Raw genomic sequence first — 20,141 nt, 5'->3', positions numbered from 1 at the left:
TGTCACAACATTATGCATATTGGTATTTTCCAGACCATCTCCTTGGCTCTTCAATAGTTTTCCTTGACAAATATTTAATATCGTAGATGCATTTTCCCTTGTACTGGCAGAATGAAATCAAACCAGATTTTCCCATATGTGTATGCGTGTATGTTCCCTTGTACGTCTATCAGAAATTTGTCTAGCATGTCATCGAAAATTCGCATATTCGGAGAGAGCCGAGTTTGGGCACCCTTCCAAAACGAACAAGGATATGGACAAAGGAAAATATATATTTATATGCATTCGCAGGGAAAATTGAAGTCTGAAGAAATCTGAAAAAATTGAGAAAAGCAATCATAATGTAGATATTGAAATATATTGACAGGCGTGCGACTCGAGATTCACTCCCCAAAAATGAGCAAACCAATTTTTGAGTTCAAGTTCCTGCCCCAAGAGAAATGATGTTTGTTTAAATTTAGTTCTACGCCCAGATGCGATTGCCTTCAACAAAACATATTAATTTATTTACGACCTTTGTAAAAAGTGCTAAAATTAACAGCTGCGCAATGTTTAGCTAATACAAAGCCAGCAGATTGTGATAAAGGAAAAGTTTTCTGTTTGGGAAGAGCAATTCCCACAGACCATCAAAAATGTACTGAATAATTAATATTTATTTTAAGTTTTTGATATATTTAACCTTGTTAAAAAATGAATTATAGTTGAAAGGCCTAACATATGGTCTAAAATATTTTGTTATAAGAATCTATGTATTAAATAAGATATACAGTTTCCTAATGGCCAGAAATGGAAAATTATGTGTACCAGAAATAGCTTGTGTAATATAATATATTTTTAAGAGTACTATGCAGTCGCTTTACTGCATATTACAATTTTAATCTTTTGTTTTATTTCACAACTCGATTGATGGGCTTTTAGCAGCTTTTGGTTTTTTGTTGCTTGGCTTTTGGCTGCGATAACTGGCGCAACTGTTCACTGTTTTCACTGGCTCAAAGGCGACATAAAGTATATTTTGATTATTTTGTGAGCCAGAAGTTGAGCATTTTAAGGCCCGCCGGCATTTGCATTTCAAATATACTTTTACGACAGCCAGCCCTTAGCCTTTGGCCCGCATCCCGCCCGACACCTTCCGCCGCAGGATCTTTTGCTGCGGGCGAGACGAGGTGAGCCACATGGAAGTGGAAGTGAGTGAAATACCACAAATGGCGTGTAAACACAACAAAGAGGTAATAACAATGGATGCCAACGAGGTCCCTGACTTCGAGGACCAATGGAAGGGCGGCGAAAGTAGCCGAGGGGAACTCGTCCGCATTCCTGGAGCCTTTGCGAGGAGTCCTCTACGCAGCGCTGGGAAGGATGGGGGGGATGGACTTTGGCACCAAGCGCACCCGCACTTTCGAAAACATTTTTATTTGTTTCTCCGTAAGCTGTGTCAATACACAATAAATTGAACTGAGCAGGAATTTATGTTGGTCCTGTGTGAGGATATTCAGCACCCTATCTGCCCGCTGGCTCTGTTATCGCACTGGGGCGTCAATTGCCTGCAGGCCACCGCCCCCTGGGGACTTAAAAGTTCAATAATATTTATTTGTTACTTGCTCTTTGACAACAAAGCACACCAGATTATACTTAGTCCTAGGCCGTCGTTCATCAAGCCGCGCATATTGGCCCACTCCCTCCTACATAATGGCATATTGTCGCACAATAGCCGAGACCACAGATATGTCTTTGCCGGGGCAGTAAATTCCGGCCACTAAAGGCGATGATTTTTCAACAGACACCGAGCTAATTTAGTGACCGAGTGCCAACGCGGTCACCACCGTGATTTACGGGGTCACCATTTGCACGACTCCAATTATTTGTTGGTTGACTCGTGACTTTAACCTTAGAGGAAAGTGCTGAAAAACGGATGAGTATATTTCAGCTTAGATTAATGTCAAAATGAAGCTAAAACTCGGTTTAAGAGGAAATAAAAAAATATATAATAAATACATATATAAAATATATATTATATGAGGTCGGATACAAACTGCTAACTCTTAAACTCTTTCATTTTTCAATTGAATAGCTATGAGATTTATATATTCCATGTATCAATCTTTATACCATTTTTAAGAGGCTTCAATTCATATTTCACATCGTGGTCGATTTTTGGTGGCGTTGAGCGAGCCAATTGATATTCATGTGCGACTAAAATAGGTATTTGTCCGGCGGAAACAAGTGTTTTGTTGGTCATCTACAAATGGCATCCGCGGAATAAAAAATGAATCTTCAATCTTCTGTTGCCAAAGCATTATTAGCGCGCAGGCGCGTACAAACAGCCGGCAAATAACCCGACGGTTCGATTCCGAAAATTCAGTGCAACCCGAGGGATGTGAACGGCACAAAGCTGGGGAAGTTGGAAACGAACCGGCATGCCACATGAAACGGAGGAGAAGCCGATGGGGAACGCTCGACGGAATGGCTGTGGAATCGGCACTATCCGCCACGGAATGTTAAGAACTCGATGGGAAGTGGGATGGCGTCGCTCGAACGCGACTCAGTCGAAAATTTGAATCCGGTACGCGCGGACGTGACTCGGATGGTGGAAGGAAACCCAGACCGCAAACGAAACCGCAACCAGAAGTCAATTTTACGCGTTTATATCTGAAAAGGACTTGTGCTGAAGAGGCGGGAGTCAGGAAAACAAAATGTGACAACAGAAACGAAGAAAAAAGTTAATGGAAAGTGGCGAAGAAAGAAAAGAAGAATTAAGACAAAGTTAAACCACTTGATGTCCTCTTGGGTGTCCTGTGTCCCGTGTCCCGTGTCCTGCAGTGCCGCCTGTCGAGTGTCTTTTCCCGAAATCACTTTTAAAATTTGTTTGCTCCCGCCTTATGCAAATGGATATTAGAATGCCGCGCTGAACTGCGAAGCCGAGGAGCAAAAACAGGACCGAAGAAAACAGAGGATTTCTCCAAGGACGCGTAACGTAAAAAAAGGGATTATTGTGCATCATTTTGGGCAGCAAGAATAATGCCACGGAGGGCGAAATAAAAAATATTCTCAAGTCGGATTATGCGATAAATTGTTACTGAAGTGTAAATGTTTTCTCACGTGTTAAATCATTAAATATAAGCCACCCAAGGAGCTGCACACAATTCGTTTAGAGCCCGGCCATATGGCCATTGTTACCTTTTACCACCGACCTAAAACTCAAAGAAAGCCCATCGAAAGGCAATGTGAAACTTGTTAAACACTATAAATGGTCGAAGTTTTTAAGGTTTTTTTTGTGCGAAAACTTTTGCCCATTAGTCATCGAGAACATTGTGTGATAGTTCTGCATGAAAGCCGTGCAAGTTATTAACTTTTAAGAAAGTGAGCCGGGAACCAAGGAAAAGGAAATTCTATGTAATTAATTGCAAAACGATTATGAAAGTTTAAGTGGAAATAAGTTGATTTATATTTCTTGGCAAGTTCGAGCACTTGACTCTTCCATTGATTGAGCTGTTGAAGTAAAAGTGCAAGATGTAGAAATATGTTTTAAAAAGTTTCATTACCATGCAGAAGTGTTAATTCTGTTCAGATTAAATTTTTTAAAAATACCATTCTTAATGGTAAGGTTAAATTGAATTCTCCTTGTGCTTTTACAACTCAATTAAATGGTATTCCAAAACCACTGCTGTAATCACAATAAAATCGTATGCAAACAACATTTTAGGTAAATGTATTTATTAGGGATTAAACGGATTTGTGCTGTTCAACAAAATAAGTTTTGGAAGAGACCAAAAAGCTAAATAAACAAATTGGATTACCATGGAATAAAGTCAAGTTCCGATGCCAGTTTATTTGTCTATGTTGGTGCCACTGCATCGCCAATAAAAGTTTGCCACTCAACAAAGGCGAAAACACTTAAATAAATATATAAATCAAGCAACACAAAAATTGTGCAAAACGAGTGCAGAGACCGAGTAAGCCAACAATGGGTTTGCAGGAAAATCGCTTGAGAAAACGCATCGAAAAACTTGTGGCCGACCCATAAAGAAGAGTTGCAATTTTTTGTCGAAAGCTAGAAATAAAATCAAATGAAATAAAATAAAATGAAACAGTATAGAGGTTAGATAGAACCCAAATGGAGGCAAGCCAGGACCCAAGCCAGCCCCAAGTGTATTAATTCAATAAACCTATTTATCTGAGACTTCGGCTGGGATTTCGAGAACGGAGCAGAGAATGCGACAAAGTTTGGCAGCCAAGACGGCGCAGTGCAATCAGCAGATCCTGTCTGTCCTGGTCCTAGCCCTGGCCTTGGTCCCAAGGAGCACGAGAAGCCAGATTCGATGCCGCAAACGAGTCCCAATTGGAGGCAGGCGGACAATGAGCGCACAAAAGGCGCTGTAAGTGTCATTGCAGCCAGGAACTGGGCCACTGGGACTGCCACGCAGGACTGGAGCCAGAAGAGCAGCAGTAGCTGGAGCAGCACCAGTCGAAGAACCGGAATCAGCAGAACCAGGACCCGGCCAGCCACGTTGACAACCGAGATGACAGTGGCAGGACGAGCAGAACGAGCAGGAGTAGGAGCGCCGTGGTGTCGCCGATTTTTCCACACATCCCCACCAGCGTCTTGGCTGCGCATCAGCTTCGTCCTTTTGGTCCTTCCAGCTCTCGGCTTTGGGATACGTAAGTACAGCTGGGGGGTTTCCCTCACGCCTTGCGTGTGCGTGTGACTTTCATACATTTTTGATTTAATTTAACGCATTCACGTCGCACACACACAGTAAAATGGGGAAGGAGTGCTATGAACGGGTGGGATACCCTCTAGGATTTGATATTCCTTAGTGTTAAACCAGATATCCCTCTCTTTGCAAGGTATCAAATAAGCAAAATGCAGTTTGAACATTTCTTCCTAAATGCATTATCTTATTTAAACCTTAAATCATGCCGCGCAGAACTAGCAAAACAGCGACATCCTTTCACTGCATTATGCTCTCCTGTTGTTCTGCCAGATTAACAGGATAAGTATCTCCAACTCTTCGTTTCCTTATTTATTCGGGTACCGGGTGAAAAATCTTATGCGCACTTGGCAACACACACATGGATAATTGTCCTCGTAAGCGGATCCCAAGACGCGGAATAGCTGCTGGCAAATTGTTTTAGTAGTTCTGGATCAGCAGGGGGAGTGGAAACAAGGCAATTGTCGTTCTTGGAAATTGCGGAGGATGGGGCTGGGGGCTGAGCTTCCCGTTGTTTCATTTGATTTGCCGAAATTAGATTAGAAGAAGCCACGGGGCTAGCGAAATGGGAAAACAATGGCCCATAAAAGATGACAAAAAGTTGTGCGGCATTGCGCAGCTATTCCTTGCATAGAGGTTCTTCTGGTAATTCCATTTAATAATTTAATTCGAATTTCCCACGTAATTAAGATAACTTAATATAATTTATTCTGACCCGTAATAAGCACCTGAAGATGAAGTAGAAATATGAAAATTATATCGATAGTATCATTTTTATCCAAACTAGATATATGTACTTGAAAAAATTGAGAGCTTAAGATCATAACAGTTTCTAAATTGGCAATCAGCATTTAATTTTGTATTACAATCTAGCTTTGTTTGAAATTTATTTTATTCTACCTAACTTTCACAAGTAAGCAAGTGTTTCAATGCCATTAGAATTTATTGCTTTACCAGAATATAAAGTCAAAATTTGTTAAAGTCAACTGATATAAATTCCTTGTAAGCCCTTTTTTAAAATGGCATGTGCTGCACCATTTGGTGCGTTGATTATGGAAGTTCTTAAAGAAAAGAAGTGCCCAATGACTTACCGAGAAATTTTGGAAGACGTAGCCTTTAAGCTTAAAGTTGCAAAAATGCATATAAAGTGCGGCGTAGATGTTGCAATGCGACTTGCCATAAATAAAGGACATATTCTGAAGTGTGGGCACCGATTCTATCTGATGAAATCAGTAAAAAAGAAAAGAAAAATGCGGAAATGTTCAAAAAATCTTGTAGATCGAATCAAAAAATGCCGACAGGATGAGACGTTGCTTAATAATGAACTCGATTCTTTTGAGCTTTTGACATATTCCGACGAAGAAGAGGCTATGGTGTTTAATTTTGTAAATCAAGAGAAGTCACGTAGAAAACGGAAATGTAAAATTCCAGTGTTAAATCCGAAGTGTTAAATCCAGAAGTTCGACGTCAGTAAAAAAAGCGAAAAACGACTGATATCAGTACAAGCTGTCAAAGAAGGTAAATTTTTAGTATTATTAAACTTAAATGGTTTGCTAATTTTAAACCAACGAATCCAGTTTTCAGGTCCAAATCGGATGTATATAAAATATGTTATTTTTTACCACAAAAATGTTAAAATAAAAAACACGTTTTTAAACTTTAAAACAAATATGCGCACCTCTTATAAGTGAAAAAGTTTCAAAATGGCCCACGACCGTTTCGCAAACTGTGAAAAAAAATAGTTTCGTAAGGTCCTTAACCTCATTGCTCTCCATCAGCAAAAGCAGCTTCTCATTCTGTCGGCTGCCCAATAATGGAGGCAAAAATAAAACAATAAACTATACCCCTTCGTATAGCTCTACGTTGCTCCTTTGGCTTTGCAGCCCCACAAAAATATTAACGAAATTGAAAACTTGCCAAAAAATGTTTAATAAACACGTTTACAGCAGTGTTGACTTACCCCTTTCTAAATCCCTTATACGATTTCCCCACTGAGCTGCCCTTCTGTCCCTTTATTACAACTCTTAACAAAATGCGCTTTTGGAAAGTTGTGAGTGCAACTCGTTATGCCAAAATGCAGAATGGGCCAACAAAAGCATATGCAAGCCAACTCAAACTCCGAGCTCCGAAACATTCAAAATTATAATGCGGCCAAAGTTGGTCTTGCTACCCTGCCGGCTTTTGTTCTCTCGAAATCCCCATTCAGATTTTTTGAAAATTTCTGTGGGATTCTGTGGATTGTGGAATGGTTTTTTTTCTGGTTTGCTTACACAGTGCCTGGATCTCTGCTAATTTTGGGAATGTGCCTGCAAAGTCGTTGGGCCTCGAATCAAAGCGGCCTACAGGTTGACTTGGGCCGACCTTTCCTTCCTGATCGCCTCCGTCTTCTCACTATTACACCTGGCCAAATGGCCAGAATCCTTTAAGGCTGCTCTATGGGGTCGTGATGTCATGTCCTCCAGTCCTGTCGTGCAGTGTCGTGTGTGCGGTCGTCGTTGCGAGGGCCAAAAGTGTTTGCTTACCTTCATAAATTATAAATGGGTTTGCGGAGAGACCCAAACAACAACATCAGCAACAGCAGCATCCCTTAGGCGGCAGGACACACACACACACACACACACATTGCCAGTTGACCTCAGCCTCGGCAGGTCCTGTGATGACGGAAAATATTGTAACACAAGCAAAGTTGGGCAAGGCACATGACAGTGCCGCAGGTCAACAAATTGTCCAACGGTGGAACAATGTATGCCACATGGGTTTATTGGATGCCCGGGAACATCGCGAATTTTCAACAAACTCGCATGTTTTAAGGTGCACTTAGGTTGAAATGTCTTATTCGGAATGTAAGTAACACTGAATAATTTGTGTAAAATTCCTGACAAATATAGGTGGGCATGTTCTTGAAACAATTACATTTCAATTTCAGCTTTTTGTATATGCAAAATCACTTTGGTTGATGTATTCATTCTTATGCGTTTAAAACAATGAATTTTATTTGCAAGCAAGTGTTCTACATATACTTCTTCCTTATTTCGGTGTTTAAAAGCCATATTAATTGAAAGTAGTTGTACATATTTTATGCTTTCAACAAAGATGCAAGTCTTCTGACACTTGCAATTGACTTCCCAAAAAAGAAAATCAGTTGTTTTCCGTTCGCAATTCGGCCCACTGTTTCTCATTCGCCATGCAACTAACAATTTCCTGTTCACAGACACACAATCACGCTCACAATGTAAGCCGAATGGCCTTGATGCGCTTTTGGCTCGCAAAATGTGAGCTTAAATTATTCAGAGGGTCAGGGGTCAGAGGCAGCTGCAGCTGCGTCGACGCTTTGGGCAATCAAAGACAACAACAAGTGTGTGTATATGGGCCATTTAATTGCTCGGAGAATAGCAGTGGGGCGAGGTTAAAGGGGATTAAGCCGGAAAGGGGCACAAAGGGGCTGAACGGGGCAGTGAACGAGCGACAAAGACCTAGCGAGAAATGACCCACAAATGACAAAGTGCAGCGGCAGTCAACGAGCCTTGTCTTTATTCCTTGCCGAAGTGTGAAAAGAACAAGACAAACCGCCGAAGAAATAAAAAAGGATATACAAAGCAAAGGGCCCAAGAGGCTTCTTTGTGGTAATTTATGGATCGCAGCATGGGGTCTCCAGTATGGAGGGGGGATACATACCATATCCTGGCAGGAGGCTCTTTGAAAAATTATTTCATTTCTGGTCAACATTCGGCAACTTATTTATAGCTTTTTCGCCCCCACCAGCTCCTCTTTTCTACAGTTAGAGCTAAATATTTACCAAGAAAGCAATAAAAATCAACTAGATAACGCAAAAGTCTTATATTTCTATGATGTTGAGATTTCGCATAATTATTTTCCTTGATTTATTGAAGCCAAAAGCACAAAGTGTAGACACCGAATGAACCATCTCTTTAATGAAAGCACATTATGTTAGAAACAAGAATTGTATATACATTTATTTAACATTTTACTTTAAGCTAATAATATATAATATAATATAGTAATCTTCCTTATTTGTATCAGTTAACTCTGCAAATTAATAAAATGCTATTCATAAAAATCATTCTGCCATATTCCAGGTAAACTCTTCATCCATTTAAAATTCAACCAAAATTAGATTTTGCAATTTTTAAAACATCCCTCACCCAGACGTATTTTTTTAGAACACATTGTTATTCAACTTCATCCCTCACTCGGCAAAAAGTCAAGCAAACTGAGATATCCAACTTTTTTTTGCTTTTAATTTCCCTAAAGGATTTTTCCATTCACCACAGCTCACTTAACAGACCCACAACCCCACTGATTCATCTTCATCAGCTTGAACCGTTTGTATCATAAATTATTTATTTTTATGCATATTGCGATGACATTTGATCACAAGTGCTTGGTGTTCCCATAAATATTTGAGTAAAAAATCAAACGAGGGGTCGAGAATTGTATTTAAAGTGGCATTTATCAAATCGATCAATAAACAATTACCGAATGCCAATGCTCACAATATAAATAAATAAATAAATAGCTCAAGCACATACATAGCAGGCATGAAATCTTATGGAAAGTATCTGTGCGTGTGTGTCGGCAAACAGAAACGCTGTCTACGCATTAAAGATACATTTGCATGAGTGTGGGTGCTTTGAGTGGGTGAAAGCTGCCATATTCCATGGCATTCTGTTATTCGAGTGGCTTTCGCCGGCACGAAGGTGGGGGAAATGTTTGTGTTTAGTGTGAAATTGCTCTGTGCCACCATTATCCGAGGATTCATTCAAAACTGAAACATATGTTGGGTGTCACTGTGAAAATTATACAACAACCGAACAGCGAGGGGGTTCTGCAGCTCTAGGGTGTTCAATATGTCCTTTTCCAGACCCCCCTTCGTCTCTGTCTCTTTGTCGGCACACCCAGTTTTCTCGTTGACTGTGTGCCCTGTGTCCTGGCTCAATTTATTTTTATGGCATCGTGTTCGCCGGTCTACGTGTTCCCAACAAACGGCCCAAAAAGTAAGACAGCAAAGAAAGCAGCGGCTCTCCTGCCCGTTGTCTTTCCTTTGAGGTTCATTTCAGTTTCGGTTTCGCAGTAAATTGAAATTGGAGCATTGCCCAGTGTTGCGTATACGCACTGTTGTATGTGGCACGTTGCCGGGTGCGCGTTGCGTGTTGTTAGCCTTTCGCTAAAGTAAAGTTGTTAATGGCCAGGCTGACGCTACGTTTTCCTTTTATTTATATATATATTTCACTAGAGCCCAGCGACAAAGTGAATGCCAAATGCAGTTTTTTAAAGAGTATCTGTAATTAATTATGTCAACCTTTTGAGCATTGCGCCTTTGTAAATATGGTACTTGTTGTACACATGCACTGGCTGCTGTAGCGACTGCAATATTGATATAAGATCTGTTGTAAAAATTAAAATAATTAATTGATTGCCTATTGGGTATTCTGCATATGTGTTGCAGGTAACAGGCGGCATAGAAGTTTCTTGAGCAAGAGTCAAAGTTATCCAATTAGTCATTTCGAAACTTGAATTTAGCTTAATGTGATCTCCTTTGAAGTGGCGCGCGATTTCCTATTTTTTCACCCTCTCCTTGGAAGTTGTTTTCCGTATAAACATATACATACATCCCCAAGGCCCAACATTTGATGTGACTCCCAGCTTGTAATTTGGCTCATTTGAACTTTAATTGCTTGGCGGCCCCCAAAGGGGACTCATTAAGATTGCCAGCCCGCAGCTGGAGCAACACAAATCTGGCGACACAACTATCAAGACCAGGCCCATGCCCATGCCCATGCCCAGCACAAGAATCTCTACCCACACCGAAGTTACTCATGAGTTAGATAGATGCAGCAATCTGAGTCCTCGGGCTCGTGTTTTATGTGCACTCGAGGCGGCTATAATCCAAAGTGCTCCCCGGTGAAAAGTTTTCTGGTTTATGCGAGAATGTGTGTCGGCGGCTCCTGTTTGCTCCACTGCTCCGCTGCTCCGTTTGCTGGCTTTTCCTCATAAACACCAGCGTTGGCGGATGCGGGCAGGATGCGGATGGCGTTACAGGTGCGGATGAGCTTCAGATGGCCAAGAGTCAAGTGGCTCTCCGTCTTCTTTTGGCCACAAGCGCCTGGCGTTTTAATTACGGCCGCCGCCATTTTGTCCTTCCAAACAACCATGACTTTTTATTGGACATGTAATTACTGCGTGTGTTTTCGGCTCGCGGGCCCACGCATATTTTTTATAATTACATGAAAAATGAAGACCCGCAGCTGATGCGAATTTCCCGAGCATCCTGAGTGTCCTGATGCCACGCTAATGATGCACGTGCCACGAAGTTTACGCAGATTAAGACCTCTTGACCTTTGGCGAGACGAAAAGTTGAAAGTGCGTTGAATTATAAAATAGGAACCAAAGAGGTTGCAAGCACTTTTGGTGCTATAAAGACCGAATATGGAAATTTGTGTCAACATAAAAATAATATTTCTTCTAAGACTATTATGTTTATATAATTTATAAGTTTGAACCACTACTTTTATTTTTTGTTCTTTTTTTCGCAAATATTTGCTGACGTCCAATAACTTTTTTTCTAATTAAGAAGTCGCTGGGCCATAAAGTAATGCAAACAACTTTCAAGCTCTTTTTTCGCAATAAATATTTTAAGACTAATTAAATTTCAGTTTTTCTCCCCTTGCAAGTTAATCGATACTGAAGGCAAAAAAAAGAAATGTGCTTCCAACAAAATCTAATCATTTTTTATGCGCTTCCTTTATCATCCTCTATCTTTCTCTTTAGCCTGCAGCATAAAAGGCAAAATCCATGAAATATTAACTATGGGGTCACAGTGGCAGAACGAGTACACCATATGGGCCAGTCTGGACAGAATCCCTGTCCCTGCCCCTATCACATCCCCATCCTATTCCGTCATCCTCCAGGTGACTGCGTCATTGGCCGACCAGGGCTGCAGCATACAAAGTGAAACATGGCACACGGCACAGTGGGAGGGCTTACTCACTTTTGTGGCCATTAAAATGGAAACGTTGTTCGAATGGCTTTTGTGGGAGAAAGCTATGCACACACGCCTCAGGCTCAGCTCGAAATAAACGCTATACTTTTAATTATTTGATGACATTTGTGTACAGGTGCCCAAGAATAGGTATTGGCTTTGGCTAGGATTAATTGAGTTGTCCAAAACAGGAACATCAAATAGGTGTGTTTTCAAGTTTGCTGAACAATACGGATGATATCGATTGAGACTGGAACATACTAAAGGTGCCATTATTAGCCATGTTAGATCTGTTTCCACAAATATTTATTAATTTTAAGAGTTTCCACATCATTTGTGCCTAGTTTTTGCTGTTTAGTAAACCCATTGTCATCGGCTATCGCCATTTCTGATGACATTCGGGATGCTGATGAGCTTTGGCCAAATGTCCAAAATGGTTGTTCATTTTGTAGTGGCCTAAACCAATTCCAGAATTTACATAACTGCTGGGCATGGCGAGCATGCTTGTTGCCCATTTGTGTCTGCCACCGGTAGAGTGTATGCCAATTTCAGTAATTTTTGCGTCTGGCCACTAGCCTAATTTGTGAGCATTACTATTCCGCTGGCGTTCCAGTCCAAGCCGGCTTAAATATGAACTCCAAGTCCCTTTGGGCCCACACAAGCTGTGGTACGCTTTTGGGGGTACGGATTTGGGCCACTGTCCCTGGAAGCGGCCAATTCTGGTTGAGGAAAACAAGAAAACAATTTGAGTGTTATTGCACGTTTCACTCTTTTTGCCTCGTGTGTGTGACTGACTGTCGTCAAGTGCTATAAATGGCCAGATCACACTTTTGGCCGAGACTAGGCGCTTTTCCCTGGCAAAACCAAACAAACCGAGGACACGGCAAAAACCCAGTAAATTAATCGGCTTTGGGGGAATAGTTCCTATTTTTTTTTTTTTTTTTTTGCACTCTCTCTCCCCCTTACAAGGACTTACAAATACCCAATGCACCACAAAAATAAATTCCCTCTTTTGTGTTTGACTAAGCAAATTCCTTTGAGGGAAATCAAAACCGATTTGATTGCAGGCTAAATCGGTTTTAATTGAAAATGCAAACTCTGCCTTGAGCAACCCGTGCCGGCTTTACTTTTTTTCCAAACCCTTTGGGATATTCCATCTTGACACACCAAGTAAAACGGACACAAACTAGATGGGGAAAAAGTATGCCACTCTGGAGTGGATTTTAAATTTACTATTTTTCTGGCAGTGAAATTTTCAATTTGCATTTTAACCAAAATTCGCTTGCAACCTTTTCGTGGGCCAGGATTTGGGCCAGGGTGGACCTTATCAACACAGCCAAATCACACGCATTCGTTCGAAATGATTTCGTGGGGAAATTTATGCGGTTGCCTTGTGGACTCCCTTTTTTTCACTTTTACTTCCACTTTTTTTGGCTTTCTTCTCTGTTTTTTTTTTGTCTTTTTTGTGTGCAACCAGACACGTAGAATTTCTGGGTAGCCGAAAGGTAACGAGAGCGGCTGAAATTTCTTGCTCAACCTAAATCAAGGCTCTGACAAGCACGTGAAATGAAATAATTTAAAAATGCAAATTCTATTTTATCAAACCACTGATATCTTAGCCCTGGAAAACAGTACCAACTCCCAGTCCTTTCATTTCGGCCCACCTTTGTTGGCCATTGAACTGGCTGCCATTGGTGGTTGGTTGGTTCACCGCAAATGAGTTCGTTTTCCTCTCACGAATATTTCCGATTTTATGGGATACGACAGGAAAAATAATGCTGATTTATTTTGTGACTCCGATATTATTACCAAGGTAAATTTCCAATTCACGGCATTTCCCCAAAGTTGTTTGCAATACTAATAAACTTTTAAAGCATGAAACTAAGTGTAGAAGCTATATTGAAATCAAACAGATGGACATGTAAATTTTTGTGTTCACCGTTTTTGCGATTTTTTTGCAAGAGTTTCTTTTTCCATGACTTGGAGTGGCAAGTTCAACTGCACTTCATCCTACTTGCTCCCTGCCTCCCAATTTAGTGGATGAGTGTCCTGGGGCAACATGTCCTTGCCAGCGTGTTGGGGTAGAAAGTTGCTTAAAATAACTTTATTTGAGTGGTTGTGTTGAGCTAATCAATGGTGGTGTTGCCTTCGCCTAGTCGAAAAGCTGCTCTTTTTTTCCTTTTGTTGGGAATTTATTGCCTTAAGTTATTAGCTTTGTAATCTTTTAATAAAGTTTTGCCCCAATTGATGGGGCTTTACATCACTTGTACAGAGCAACAATGATTTTTAGTTTTTGCCATCAACTGAGTAAACATTCTCGCGATAGTTGCGGCAAATGGAACAAATTCTTTAAACAAATAAAAGCAAATTAAATGCAGGACATTGCAAATGGTAAATATTTGCATAAGCACTTTTTGCAACTTGGTTGCATTTTATTTGATTAACCAGAGCCACTTGGTTAGCTGGCGCAGAAGTAAAGGTGTGTTGCTTTGAGTTACTTCTGCCAAGGACGTTTGATGCACGTGTATATGAAATGATTATGTTGCTAAAGTTACCATTTATTTTTTATGCTTAATTTTCCTCTAGGGCACAAAGTCGAAAACATAAAAAGGAAAAGTTTAAAAGGGAAACAGAGACCGGCAGTGGCAAAAGGAAAAGGCAGCCAAAGCTACAAAAACAAACAACTTTTAGCAGCAAAAATGTGTGGAAAAAAATAAAAAAGTAAAAAAAATTAAAAGCTAAAAGGAAACAGAGAGCCAAATGAAATAAAAGCCACCACAGGCGGTGACATTAAGCGGCAAATTTTTATGATTTTAATTAGCATAAAAGCGTAATTGAAAATTAACTGAAACGAAATATGTACATGTGCCGCAGGAAGTGTGAGTGTGGGTGGCATCGTTTCCACATCCAAAGAGTGGGGCATCCCATTTGTTTTACCGGAATTTCAATTCATTCACCTTGCATAAGCCGATTGCAATAATTTTTCTTAATTTCCCAGCGCTTTGATATTCGCCGCAATACATTTATAACATTTATTTATTTAGGACTTAATGCGTGTCAAGCGAACGTACGCATATCCTTGATATTTGTTATTATCATAATATCAGGCAAAAGCGTGCAAACGAATTAAGAAAACAAATTTGGGTATCCTTCTAACAAAAAGTCGAATTTTAAAGTACACTTATGACTTTAAATTTATTTTACTCATTTCTTGTTCTTTACATATTTTCATATAAATATCAAATTTAATTGGGTCTTGGGTTCTTTGATGTTATATTACAAACCTAAGTTACATATTTAATTCCATTTCTGGATATTACGAACTTTAAGTACAAACCACTCTAATTAGCAGTTCCTTTGCCCAAGCTTGCTGTTTACTAACGTGCTCAGCTTTATTTCTCTTCCACAGAAGTAGTCACCTGCAGCAATCCGGAACTGGGAGCAAGTGCTCCAGATCCAGTGGATTTAACACGGGGAGGGAAAAGCACTGAGGGACAGCTTACGACGGCCACAAGATCCACTCTGCCAGATAGTCCAATGACAACACAAAACGATCTAATTACGACAGCCAGCAACTTAGCGACAGCAAAAAAGCCAGCCACAGCAGCCTCAGAGGCAGTAGATACGGCAGAAATAGCAGAAACAGCACCACCGACAGAGGCAACCAGCTCATGGAGCTCCACGGCCGTAGCCCGGGGCATGTCATCAGCAGATGGAGCAGGGGAGGCGATAGCAACCAGCCAGTCAGCACAAATTGGGCTAACTACTCAGGCCACAGTACGGCAAACAGAAGCGCAGACAGCATCAGCAGCGACACAAGCCGCAGCAGCAACATCAGCAGCAATAGCATCAGCATCAGCAGCAGCAGCAGCAGCAACAGAGACCGCAGCAGAGATGCTCATATCAACAATTTATCCAGCATCAACGGAAACGGATGTGCACAACTCCATTGAGCGCGTAGAGGGGCGAAGTGGAAAGATGGCGAATGCGGTGCATCCGGGTGTCGCTGATTCATTGACCAAGGGCTTCTCCATTCCGACCTTCCTGCCGCCATTTCCCGTTTTCGCGGCCGCGGATTTGCCAGCTTACCGCGCCGCTGCTGATGCAGCCGAGGCGGCCAAGTTGGCGGCAGAGGCGGCAGCCCAGGCAGCGGCCGCCAAAACATCCTCGGAAGCGGTGACAATGTCGCCGGAGGAGCAGCGCCGTCAAATGTTTAATGAGCAGCACTCCTACCTGGCCGCCCACCGCGATGGCAGCGAGGGGGCGGGGTCGGCGGTGCGGCGCAACCTGACAATGCCCGTGCTAAACATCACCGCCCAGATGGGAAACCACGCCTACATGCCGTGCCAGGTGAGTGAAATGTGCACTCGAAAAAGGCCTAGTCCAAATAAGTGTGCTACGAAAGTTTAATAATATTTACCTTTAAATTTGCATTAGAACTTTCTTACTGCGCGGGTATATCAAGGTTACAAATTTAGTTTTCCGATTTGGGTATATAGTTTCGAGTAACAAAAATAGCTTTAAAATTAATTAATTAATTTTCCTATTTAAAATGAGTGCTCTTTAAAGAAATCTTTTGTTCAGTGCACTGTTTTGTTGTGTCTAGCACAATCCGTTGGACTTGTTTGCCTGTAGGTCGCGGAACATCGTGTGACGTAAGTCGGTTAAGCCTTAAAGGTTCGCTGGGGAAAAAAGGGTTTTATTACGAGATTACGTTTAATTGCGAATATTATATTTGAATTAAATGTCACGTGTTATAAATAGCTGTCAGCCAGTTAAGCGGCTTATAGGTTTATCCCATTAAGGAAGCTTTACAAAAAAGAAGAATAAACATACATTAAAGGTAACTGAAAAATATCGTACTTCTACAGCTTAGAGAAAATCAATTTAAATATATATGTATTTACAAAGACGTCTGTCTATTTCTAACCAAATACTTACAAAGATTTTGCCATAATTTAAAATGTGGGCAATAACGTAATACAGAGATGAAATTTCCGCCAGCTGAGTTTAAGAAATTAGCTAAATCTTAGGACCACACACGTCACCAAGGACTTAATTCGAGCATTAAGACTTTAACCACTCAAGGCAACCCTGACTGACTTACGAATTCCTCGAAACTTAAACCAAACGAAGACAGGCCAGCGACAGACTGACTGGCTCAGTGTCCCCCCATCTGCTTCAGAATTCCTTTTTAATTTCAACGGACCGGAGATAAAACTAGCATTTACATATTGCACACAGACACGCTTTCACACATCCGCAGATACAGATACAGATACATTTGCACATACAGATACAGCTGGATAGAAGAAAGCGAAACACTTATTTGCATGCATACATATTGCACAGTGTATTTTCCATACGGCTACAACAGACATCAAATTTACATGCGTTCGTAGGTGTTTTCTTTCCCCCCTATATATATATATAAATATATACATATATACAGGGGTATCTGGTGAATGGAATTTAACAAAGCCCAAAGAACAGGTTCTGAAAAGAGGCTGGGCTAAAAGAAGTGAATATATATATATATATTTATAAATTGTGCGGAATTGTAAATGGCAAATAGAAGCCCAAGTCTGGGCGCTTGTGTACGTCATAAAAAATAAACGTAAACAGAATGAATTGTTGATATGCAAATGAAATTATGCTGATCTGTGCCGGACCACAAGCGAAGCCAGAATCAGGACTAAAACAGGAGCCCTGCGAAAATAGGGCCAAAGCAAAGCGCCAACTGTGAGAATATTTTAGCCCAAAGATGCGCAGCACCATTTCCAGAATCCGCCTTCAGATCCGACCTCATTTCCATTTCCGGGCCCCAGACATTCACTTGGATCTCAGATTCAACGTCCGTTGACGTCGTTTGAGCCATCAGATTTTTTGCTCTTCCTTTTTTGTGAAACTTAACACCGAAACGACAGGCAAACGTGGCCGGATTAGTTTGCCGGGCCGGGGTAATTATTCATGTATGGATTAGTCAACATCGAATGCAATCCGGGTAATGTGAAAGCTCATTAGCGGCAGATTGGCAGCGATTAACATAATAATAGTTATGTAAATGCTGGCTGCCTTGAGCTTTGATGCCTGAATAGTTGACTGGTTTGCGGAGAAAGGGCACCATGGGTCTGAGGTTAATTAATCACTGATATAGCTATTTAAATTCATAGTATATTAAATAGATAGTATCTCATGTTTAAGATGACTAGAAAGCGGTTCCTGAATTATTCCCTTTAGAATTTATATTAACACTCCCCGTAACAATATACTGAAATTTTCAGATACATCGATTGTCGGATAAACCCGTTTCATGGGTGCGCATGCGCGATAACCACATAATCAGCGTGGACGAGACCACCTTTATAGCGGACGAGCGATTCCAATCGATATATCAGGAGGATCACGACTACACCTGGTCCCTGCAGATCAAGTACGTGGAGCCAAGCGATGCCGGATGGTACGAGTGCCAGATGGCAACGGAGCCAAAGCTGAGTGCCAAAGTCCACCTGCAAATAGTCAGTGAGTGTTTGTGAATATATAATATTTCTAGCTCCCTTGCAAGTTAAATATCATTAATGTCATTAATATCATTTAATTGTTTTTTTTTTTATTTACAGAACCCAAGACTGAGCTGATTGGGGATCAGAGCCGCTTCGTGAAGGCGGGCAGCAAGGTGGCGCTGCACTGCATCGTACGGGGCACCTTGGATCCGCCCAAGTACATAATCTGGTTCCGGGGCCAGAAGAAGATTAGCGATAGTGACGAGCAAACTGGCTGGTACACGCAGCTAGATCGGAATATATTTGGAACCGTGGGCGATAATCAGAACACGGTTAGTTGGGTGTTTACGAGCGGAGCGACGGTTAATGATGAACTAGTTGAGTGTCACTGAACATAAACATTTATTGCAGATCGGCTCATTAATTATACCGCTCGTGCGGAAGGAGGATTCCGGCAATTATACGTGCCAGCCGTCGAACAGCGTCTCCGTGTCCGTGGACCTGCACGTGCTAAGCGGTAAGTTAACAGCCTCCGGGATGTGGATTGGACCCATCATATCCTATCCAATTCCATCCTATCCTCTACCTGAATGTGTGGCAAAATGAATGATTCATATTAATCGCAACTGTCGCCACCGCGACGAATTGCGATGGCCAACAGGTGAATATTCCGCATCGGCCATCATGTCAACGGCGGCAAGGACGACGAAAGGCGGGAGGAGCACGTGCCATTCGACGCTGGGACTCCTGGGAATTCTTGGACTCCTATGGGCGATGCAGGGAGCGATGCACACACCACCGACCCAGACGTGACTCGCCTATTGAACGCCTGGTCGTGGCGTCCGACTTCCAATTATTTGTAAGCTTTTGCGCCATCTGCAGTTACGTAATTTAGGTTAGAGATTAATTAAAGGCGGCCTTGTAAATAGCGGAGATGACAACAGGGGCAGAAGGTGGAGCAGGAGCAGAGCAGGAGCAGGAGCTGGAGTCCTGTCGAAACTGAATTGACGGTTCTGTAATTAGGTTAAACGTTGCCATAACTCTCATGTCTGTGTGTCTCACATTATCCCCGTACCATACTGCATTCAATCTAATGTAAAATTCAATTTAAGCAGACCCCATTTCAAGTTGTGAAATCGAATCAATAATTAGATTATTGTCGGAGAGAAATATTATTAAATGAAAATAATAAAACTGAATCATAAAAATCCATCATAAATAACAGGCATTCAATAAATCATGTGAAACTTTATTTAAATCTGTGTTCTCTTTCGGTTTTTGGTTCATCCGAATGGTAAACCATTTATGAATATTATCAGGCTTAACTAATTGATTGGCTGTATTAGTATTCTCTGGCGAGCTATTGATTAAAATGAAAAAAGTTTCATTTAAATACAATTCGGTGCTATAAATCTGCTTGCGCTGCTAAATGCGCAAATGCATCGAATGAGTTATTTTGCTGGTGCTAACCAAATTAATTTGGTGGGTGGGCATTCAGAATTATTTGCGTTTTATCTTCAGCTGGCGTAAATAAGATTTAATGCGAGATTTATTTTGCAAAAAAAAAAGGGAGATACAGCTTTGTTTTATGAAGGGTTTTTTCTTTGTTTTTGGGTTATTTTCATATTTTAAATTTCTGGAAGGCCCAAAGAAAAAAAAACACATTAAATGAGTTGATATTGCTTTAGTTCTTATAAACTGTAAGTATTTGACAACATTAAGCCGAAAAGAAACCCTAAGTAAGTCCAACCACAACCCATTTTCTGTTGACCCCCAGTTGACGTGAACGATAAAAGGAGCAGCCAGCAAACGAATTTCCTCGATGGGGATATGCATAAATAATTTAATATTTTATGGTAATTTGGCAGTGACTCCAACTGGCGGCCTTGTTTGGGGCATCAAAGTGACGAAGGCAAAACAAAGATGAAC

The 20,141-nt window shown here is 41.1% G+C and overlaps 1 protein-coding gene across 6 annotated transcripts; it reads left to right on the top strand.

The window, feature by feature from the left end:
• Positions 1–2,526: 2,526 nt before the first annotated feature.
• Positions 2,527–19,464, top strand: LOC6728426. Of its 6 annotated transcripts, none has more exons than XM_039294885.2 (7): positions 2,527–3,390; positions 3,718–4,656; positions 15,119–16,059; positions 17,994–18,231; positions 18,330–18,544; positions 18,624–18,729; positions 18,874–19,464. In XM_039294885.2, exons 2-7 carry the CDS (start codon positions 4,317–4,319, stop codon positions 19,023–19,025), a joined length of 1,992 nt encoding a protein of 663 aa, XP_039150819.1. In that variant the 5' UTR covers positions 2,527–3,390; positions 3,718–4,316; the 3' UTR covers positions 19,026–19,464. The 6 variants fall into 6 exon arrangements, with proteins under 6 accessions (XP_039150819.1, XP_039150818.1, XP_016035016.1 ...); XM_039294884.2 differs by having other exon boundaries at positions 3,701–4,656; XM_016175167.3 differs by having other exon boundaries at positions 2,527–4,656; positions 18,874–19,071; positions 19,142–19,464.
• The last annotated feature ends 677 nt before the right edge of the window (positions 19,465–20,141 follow it).

The sequence above is a fragment of the Drosophila simulans genome, chromosome 3R, assembly GCF_016746395.2.
Source record: "Drosophila simulans strain w501 chromosome 3R, Prin_Dsim_3.1, whole genome shotgun sequence".
NCBI lineage: Eukaryota > Metazoa > Arthropoda > Insecta > Diptera > Drosophilidae > Drosophila > Drosophila simulans.
The sequence above is the reverse complement of the archived record's forward strand: the minus strand, read 5'-3'. Positions and strand labels throughout refer to the sequence as shown.

Excerpts from the sequence above, each read along its gene's own strand:
- LOC6728426 (XM_039294885.2), top strand. The coding sequence starts at position 4,317 with ATGCCGCAAACGAGTCCCAATTGGAGGCAGGCGGACAATGAGCGCACA. Across the intron at positions 18,232-18,329 it reads AGTCCACCTGCAAATAGTCA|AACCCAAGACTGAGCTGATT; the intron begins GTGAGTGTTTGT and ends TTTTATTTACAG. Across the intron at positions 18,730-18,873 it reads GGACCTGCACGTGCTAAGCG|GTGAATATTCCGCATCGGCC; the intron begins GTAAGTTAACAG and ends GATGGCCAACAG.